The following is an 8,857-nucleotide window of genomic DNA, read 5'->3' on the forward strand; positions in this document are numbered from 1 at the left end:
GCCCTAGGGAAGCTCCAGAGGTGAAGTTTATAGCTTCATAAAACTTATCACCTGATGGGAAAATCTGCTGCAAAATGAGGAAAGAAGCTGAAGACTGGAGTGAGAGATGGTGACAGATGTCAAAGACAAACCTTGATGACAGACAGCCCCCACTAAAGTCAATTCTACTATGAGTCACAGGATAAGAAACAAGGTGATTTTAGTTTTATTTTATTTTTTAAATTAATTTCTTTGTTTTCAGTTTTCTACAGTTACTTCCATATGTCTTAGATTTTCTCCCCCTCCCTTCCTCCTCCTTCCCCAAAACATGCAATCTTACATGGGTTCTACACATACATTCTTATTAAACACATTTTCATATTAGTCGTGTTGCAAAAAAGAATTAAAACGAATGGGAGAAACCATGAGAAAAGCCAAACCAAAACAAAACATAACACAAGAGACAATATTCTGCTTCATTCTACATTCCAATTCCATGGTTCTTTCTCTGGATGTGGATGGTATTTTGCCTCAAAAATCCTTTGGGAATGTTTTAGGTCCTTGCATTGCTGTGAAGGGCTAAGTCTATCAGAAACAGTCCTCACACCCCCTGGCTGTTACTGTGCCCAGTGTTCTCCTGGTTCTGCTCCTTTCACTCAGCATCAGTTCATATAAATCCTTCCGGGCCTCTCTGAAGTCTTCCTGTTCATCATTTCTTACAGCACAATAGTATTCCACTACATTCATATACCATAACTTGTTCAGCCATTCCCCAATGGATGGGCATTCCTTTTTCAGTCCCTGGCCACCACAAACAGAGCTCCTATAAATAATCTTGTACATGTGGAACCTTTCCCATTTTTGTGATCTCCTTGGGACACAGTCCCAGAAGAGATGCTGCTGGGTCACAGGGTATTGGAAACAAGGTTATTTTAGAAAAACAAAACCAAACAAAAGGTCAGGTAAGGTCATTACCATGTGCCAGGCACTACACTAAATGCTGGGGATAGAAAGAAAAGCAAAAGACAGTCCCTGCTCTCAATGAGCTTATATTCTAACGGGAGAGACAACATGGAAACAACTATGTTCAAACAAGATGGAAACAAGATAGACTGAACATAATCCAAAGGAGGGCACTAGCAAAAAGAAGGATGGGGAAGTTTTCTTCTCTAGGATGGGATTTTAGCTGGGATTTGAGGCAGTCAAAGATGCTGATAAGGAGGGAGAGAATTCCAGGCATGGGGGACAGCAAAGGAAAATGCACAGAGTGGAGAGGTGTTGTGTGTATGAGGAATATCAGAGGACAGATCACAGAGATCAGTGGAGGGGAGAGACGGGTAAGAAAACTGGGAAGATGGGGGTGGGTGATGAAGGGCTTTAAAAGCCAAACTGAAGGTACTACATTTGATCCTGGAGGTGATAGAGTACTGCTGGAGTTTACCGAAAAGAGGAGAGCGGTGTGATATCTCAGATCTGTGCTTTCAAAAGATCAGTTTCACAGCTAAGTGGAGGATGGATGGGAGAAGGGAGAGACTTGTGGCTGGCAGACCCATCCCAAGCTTTTTTAATAGTCCCAGGGCCATGCCCAAGAATAGAAAATGGTCTGTAGCAGGGATGTTACTAATGGTAGAGATGACAGAACTTGGCAATGACTGGATGTGAAGAGAGGGAGGAGTAGTGGGTGTCATCTGGGTTGAGAGTCTGGGTGACTGGGAGGATGGGGGTGGCCGCGAGGGAGGTTCTAAGGAGAAAGATGATGAATTTAGTTGTGAACATGTTGAATTTCAGCTGTTTATGGGACATTCAATTTGAGATGGACAATAGGCAATTGAATGGAGGTCAGGACATGAGATCAGAGAATCCTCAATATAGAGATGGTCATTCAATCCACAGGAACTGATGAGATCACCACATGAAGTAGGACAGAGAGAGGAGAGAAGAGGGCCCAGAACAGAGCCCTGAGAAGCACTATGGTCAGAGAGCATGATCTGGAGAGGGATTCAGCAAAGGAGACAGAGAAGGAGGGGTCAGAGGGGGAAGAGAACCAGGAGACAAGGAGAGGAGGAAGAAAGGGTGATGAATTATATCAAAAGGATGACAACTGAAAAAAGGCGTTCCAGAGTCCATTATTAAATAGTTTTATCCTCTAAGTTCCCCAGTGAAAGACTGGTCTTGTATCAAAAACTCAAGTGGGATGACTGATCAAGGACTCCACTGTTACACTCCCAATGTCATGAGGAAGTGAGGAAGGTATCTTGCATAGGATATACCCCTTGTGGGGAAATTTTGGGAAGGCCAAATGAAAGTCACACAGGATGGGTTGTGATCTGCACTGCTGGAGAGTACTCCCTGGTCTTGGAGACCATCAATCCATTTGAGCATTCTGAATGAAATAAGGTCAAAGCTTAGGAGGATGTGATTGTCACAAGGGGTCAATCTTGGATGAATGTTGTCTCCTCTCTTTTGGTCCCTTAACAATGGCTGACATAACCTTTCCCCATTCTCTAAATCTTACAGTTGGAAGCCATTTCTATTCTGTTTTCTTTCTTTGTCTTGAGGATGGGCATCGTGTTTATCCTTCTCTGTATTCCCCTTGGTTACCATAGTCCTTGGCCTATATCAAGTGCTTTATAAATACTTACTGTCTCACTAACTGATCTTCTGTCTGAAGATGAGAGGAAAAATTGAAAAGACTTTTTGTAATTATGCACTGTAGATAGTTCAAATAATATTTTTGTAACCCTTGTGTCAACAGAACTTCAGATCACCTGGAAGGAATTTGGAGACCTTTGACCCTGCATTTATTTGGCTTATTTGCCTCCACCCAGGTGTAACCTGGCAACTTTGATATTTGGCATACCTCCAATGGTATTATGAGTAAAAAATTCAACATATTTTAAAGCAGTTGACAAATCTTAAAGCACTATAAAAATGATAATTATTATTAGGAAAACTTTGGGTTTTCATTGCTTCCATTTTTTAACTGTCACTGACTTAAGGTGAGTCTGTAGCATTTACCTCTCCATCTCCTAATGCTCAAGGGATGTACTATCCAGAAGTCAGCATACCTCCACGGTATTTTCAGGGGAAAATATTCTCACACTATTCATTGGCTTGTCTGTCTTCCATCATCTTTCAAGGCAGCTGGGCAAATTTACGGAAATCACCTTGGGCTGCTTCATAAAGATGGAAGGGTGAGGAGAGAGATCAATGACTGCTGTTAATTTCTTTACAGAAGAGGAAGGGGGAAGGTTTATGTTGACACAGCATTTCTAAATCTGGAACTTCTTTCAAAATGTAAGTTCTTAAAAAAATGACACTGCTGATAGATCAAAACAAGCATTCAATGGACCAGTCCACCTATGAAGCACAACATGTCCAAGCAGCAGACAGTCGTTAAAGCCTTGCAAATTTCACCATAGAGAATTAAGTCAGGTTTTTTATTCTGAAAATAATTTTGAATGAAGAAAACCCGAAAGGCATGATGTGGTAGGAAACAAACAACAATCACCAACAGGAAAAAGAAACTATTGATATGAACTCGGAACTCCTGGTGTGTAAACATGCCAGGCCAGAGAGTTTTTGTGAGTTGTGTGATGACAACCAACTGAATCAGGGAGAGGACCAAGACTGTCACCATGAGAATGCCAATCATGCAGTAATTCATGACAACCACCGATGGGTGGTTGAGCTCTTCGTAGAACTGAAAACATTGATGCTGAGGGAAGTTCATATGGGTCCCATACTGGAACAGAAAAATCAGGAAGAAAATGAGTATTCCCACTAGCCAGATGGCAACACTCAAGGCTATTGCATGCAACTTCTGTAATTCCTGAAATGGGAACCTTTTAAAATAAATTAGCAAGCGTATGACAATGATGGCCACATAGAAAACAAAGGTGAGGTACATATGGACATGTATCATCATGCTGATGACCCGGCAGGTGAACCATCCAAACTTCCAGTCCAACAGAAGGTAGTAACTGAGACGGAATGGAAGACTGATCAGGAGGATGGAATGTAGCACAATGATGTTGGCAACGATGACGGTGATGATGGACTGAGAATTCCTCTGCAACAAGAGACGGAACATCATGATGGTGCCAGCTGTACCTCCTAACAAGACGATGCTGTACAATGGGGCCAGAACCTTTCTGCAATAGTCATCACAACGGACTGGGATTTCCATGGTTCCATTGGAGACATTGAACTGGATGGTCATATTGTACATCTCCATGTTTTCTCCTAAGGGAATACCAAAAGAAATTTTTTAAAAATCTTAAATATCCAATGGGGAAAAAAAAAACGGTAAGTTTTTTCAAAACAAATTTAGTTGCAGGCAGCTCTCAATTTTCTAAAATATTTGAGGGGATGAAAAGCATGGATAATACAGACAATAGATTCTCCAGAGATGAAGTTCCTAAGTAGGCATGAACATAGACCTCCCTTATGGACATCAGAATGGAATTTCTAAGTGTATTTCTCAGTCAACCCCTGTACACACATACCCCTAACCTTTTTGCTCCTAACATCTTGTTCTAATCAGCCTCACTGTTGGTGGATAATCCACATTTTTAAAAGACTTTAAATTATGAAGACTTGTTTTCTGCATCTTTTTCTAACCTTAAACTGTCATTTCACCAATATAACATATCTTGATATGAACCTGGTTTTCTGATTCAGGTTCAGTCCTCTCTTCATGCCATGCTACCTTTCTCCCACGTAACTGTTATTAAAATTATGCCATGTGCAAAATAATCTAAAATAGGAAAAGAACACGTTAGAAAAGTAAAAAATGAATTACGTGGCCTATCTCTTCTCCTGCACAGGAATGATGAGCAAAATCTAGTAATGGAGGGAACAAAGGTTTGAACTTCTTTTCATATTGATTTATTAAGCATTGCACGCTAATTGCATAACAAATCAGGCCTGAGTCTCCTCAGCTTGCCGCTGGACCCCAAACTGAGGTAAAGACAGATTTTTATGTTTTAAAAGAAAACAGTTAACAGGATATAAAACAGGATACAAAATTAGGTAACCTGATTGCTTGGTGGATGAAAAACTAGGGGTTTTCTGAGTTGGGAGGGGATGGGTAAACAGGTACAGTTCCCTGAAATCAGAAAAAGTGTGAGCCACTCCCTTTCATGTCTGTATTCAATAAAAAGAACAAGGAGACAGAAACTAAATGACTGGTACAAGGTCAGGTTTCAGATGAGACATATGGATTGCTTGAGATGTAAAATTGTGAGAAAAATCCTTGCATCACTCTTTGGACCTGACTGGGTTTCTGGTGTGCAGAACTTCAGCCTCCAGGTAAGGGTTTTTAAGCAGCAGGAAGAGGTGGTCCAAATTCCCAGCCATACAGGTCTAGGTTTAAACGAAGCCACAAAGTTTTCTCACAATTCCCACAAATGAATGAGGTTTTCTCACAAAACAGACATCTGAACAGAACCATGATTGGAGAGAAAGGGACATGAACTAGCTCCAGAACTGAGTCCATGGTGGAGTCAGTGTGCTTCACTTAATTCCCCCTTTGATTCATGGGGAAGGGCCAGCCCACTGCCCCCATGTATCACTTATCTAGAAACTCATTCTCACCATCAACAAATGTACTGAGAAAAGAGCACTGGAGAGTATCCTCTCACCTAGCTTACCGCAGCAGCTAACACAGAGTCTAAGAACAGTAAAAAATGATATACAAACCTTGTTAAATAGACTCCACAGGTAAACTGAGTCAGGCTACAGATCTACAAACTACTTAGAGGGCTCGCAATGGACTAATTTCGAGAGGAGAGATTTACATGTCACCAAAGTAACCAAAAAATCTTCAGCAAACATAAACACCATGAAACAAAAAATAGTGTGATGATACCATTAATATTAAATAACATCAAGTCTCCTTGTATCCTACTACCCCACTCCCATTTAATCGTCCAATTTTGTCTTGAGTCCTGGATGCCTCATGTAGTCATCTGGTCCCTGGAAACATCTTCTCTTGGGCATTATGGAATAGGTCTCATTCTCAGCGTAGTTCTGAAGGGGGATCTGCTTCTTTGGTCCAGCCCCTTGTAGAGATGACTAGAAAATTCTCCTAAAATCTGCTAGTAACAAGACTTAATACAATTTAGTATGATCTCTTAAATTTGACATTCCAAACCTGAAATGTCAGTTGTTGTTGGGTTTTTTTTTGTAAACATATTTCACTTGTTTTAATTATACAACTGAACTGAAACAGCTGGCTGTCATTTCCCTTAAAAAGGGAAATCAGTCCAAACACACACTGATGCTTTTTAAAAGATACAGCACTTGTTTTCAACTTTGTCTAAACCCTATACCCAATATAAAAATCTTTAAAAACACATTCTAACTAGCAAAATGAATCCTTCTGTCTTTTAAAATTATAAGATACATTAAAATAGGAAAATAATTTCACTCTCTTTGCAATTATCAATGCCATTTTATATGTAAAACTCTTAATCCAATTTTGAGAACTCATTACTAAAGCCCAATCAAGGCCTGAATTTCCATACTAGATACATTTGGACATCAATTAGATACATACGTATATAGTTCTTAAAGAAAACAATCTAATATTGTTGCTTTCTCAAAATTCACTATTCCATTTAATTAGAAAACTTTTACATTACCTCTTTGTCTTATTACTTTGCCTAGTTGCCTCCTTAGGAAGATGTCATCCTACATTATAATTTGACCACAAATACAGATTTAAATTGTAACACTTTTCATATTTGCATCTTATTATAGCAACTCAGAGATGTCCCAATATCAATCTATCAATTAATAGATTCGATGTTGTACTCATAAAACTTCTAGTGCCCTGATTATAAATATTTGCTTTGAAAAGATAAAGGAGGGGCATAGCTATAATAATGTCAAGACTTGTCCCTGCAAGGGCACAGCTGACCTGACATATATTGTCTTAGGCTATATTAGCTCCCTTAGCTCTGATTCCAGACACAAGTCATATCTAACAGTCAATCATGTAGTAAAGTTCTATGTTATTCACAGGGTACTAAAAGTCAGGCTTAGCATTAACCAGTCAGGGAAATGTCTGGTTCAGAAAGGAAATAGCACAATGGGAAAACCAAGTCAAGGGAAACTTGCCTTAGACTATGTTAAGGTCATTCCCTCAATGTTTCTCAGGGACGGACACCCATTTCTAGCAGTTCCTGGACTGCACCAAATGCATTTTTTTACTGTTGGCTTCCATTCAGACAACCATCACTGTACTCAAAATTCAAAACAATAATAAAATAGCAGTTTTTTACTAAGCACACATAACTTAGGGCTTGGATATTATTCATTTTCCCACATTTCCTTAACAGTTATATTTCATGTATCCTTTATTTCTAAATTAAAACTAACCACATCCTAGGGTTTCAGAAATACAGTAAATACCTGACAGTTTACTCATATTAATATATTGAAGTTATAACTTTAAACCACCCTCTCCATTTTCCTAATTTTTATAGGTGAGCACCAAAAGTTTTCAAAGGAAAGCTTATTCTTTATCATAGTAAACTTGTAAATCCTCTCTCCGCCTTTGACAAGGAGTAGGAAGAGGGATCCTATTTTCTTGATTCTAGATTCTCAAACTTCAGTATTTTCAATTTTGCAGCATGTGATGTGGTCAGTAGAGCTGAAAAGACCCCATGACCCTGCGTGAATACAAAGTCTCAAGGGACCTCACAAACAAGGATATCTCAAAGGATCTGTGCTACTTTTCCCCCCAAACAGTAAATTATTATATCTTAAAACAAAAATATCTCATTAAATATTTAAGTTTTCAAATATCTACTTTTATCATTCTTTTACCAGCTCAATTCATAATCTAATGGCTTCCAGATTAAAAGAGAAGTTATTTTTCTAACAGCATTTCGGATACAATGATTTCCCACAGGGAAAAAACTCAGCTAATAACATATCCAAAGCCATGTATTTAAAACATGAAATAAAACTTATTACCAGTCAGAGGTGTCAATTCAGCCAAAAGCATTTCCAAATTATCCTATCTAAAAAGACATATCATTCACTTTATCACCTTTGGCATTTTATATGAGTCACATCTAAAACCTGGCATAGGTTTGGACCAATTACATTCAGTTATAGAAATAATACTAGCAATCGTCAATATTTATATGGTGTTTACCATATGCCAGGCACTATGTCAAGTGCTTCACAATCATCAGGTCATTTTCATCCTCACAACAACCCTGAGAGGTGGGTATCATTATGCTCTTCCTCTACAGATCAGAAAACTGAGGCAAGCAGAGATAAGGTAATATGCTGAAGATCACACTGCTGACAAATTTCTGGGACCAAAGTGTAACTCAGGTTTCTCTGCATTTTTTCAGCATTTTTTTTTTTTTTGCATTTGATACCACAAGTAACAGAAGAACACATTTCACTATATCATACTTTGTACTCAATAATTTGTTCAGTAACTACAGAACAAATCTCAACCAAACAAATCTAGATCTTCCATCACAAAATGTTAGGCACCCGAACTTTAAAATTCAGAGCCCAGAGTTAACAAAGATTAACAGTAGTGCTTTCACCTTTCCATAAACTTTTTACATATTTTCTTTCAAACCCACCCCGAAAAGCCAAATCAATTTCTTCTTCTCTTTCCCTGAGTCTTTTCAGTTTCATCCCACAGGAAAAGATAGGGAGAAAGCAAAAGGGGCAGCCTCAAACTCCAATCTCCTTGCTTTACAAGCTCAGGAGAGTCTAAAAACTGGGGGGTATGTGTCTAGAACGTTCTTTGGGGCCAGAGGACTGCATTTCCTACTCATATCCCAAACCATCTAAATAACCCACCTTCACTCGTTGTACTTCTCCTTTTCAATTTAGCACA

The 8,857-nt window shown here is 39.0% G+C and overlaps 1 protein-coding gene across 1 annotated transcript; it reads right to left on the reverse strand.

Moving 5' to 3' along the window:
- Positions 1 to 236: 236 nt before the first annotated feature.
- On the reverse strand, positions 237 to 4,221 carry LOC140497782 (probable G-protein coupled receptor 141). Its single transcript, XM_072599125.1, has one exon. It carries the CDS (start codon positions 4,214 to 4,216, stop codon positions 3,323 to 3,325), a length of 894 nt encoding a protein of 297 aa, XP_072455226.1. The 5' UTR covers positions 4,217 to 4,221; the 3' UTR covers positions 237 to 3,322.
- Between the last annotated feature and the right edge of the window lie 4,636 nt (positions 4,222 to 8,857).

Source organism: Notamacropus eugenii, chromosome 3 (assembly GCF_028372415.1).
Source record: "Notamacropus eugenii isolate mMacEug1 chromosome 3, mMacEug1.pri_v2, whole genome shotgun sequence".
Taxonomy (NCBI): Eukaryota; Metazoa; Chordata; class Mammalia; order Diprotodontia; family Macropodidae; genus Notamacropus; species Notamacropus eugenii.

Bases quoted from the DNA above. Each gene is read 5' to 3' on its own strand.
- LOC140497782 (XM_072599125.1), bottom strand. From the start codon at position 4,216: ATGGAGATGTACAATATGACCATCCAGTTCAATGTCTCCAATGGAACC.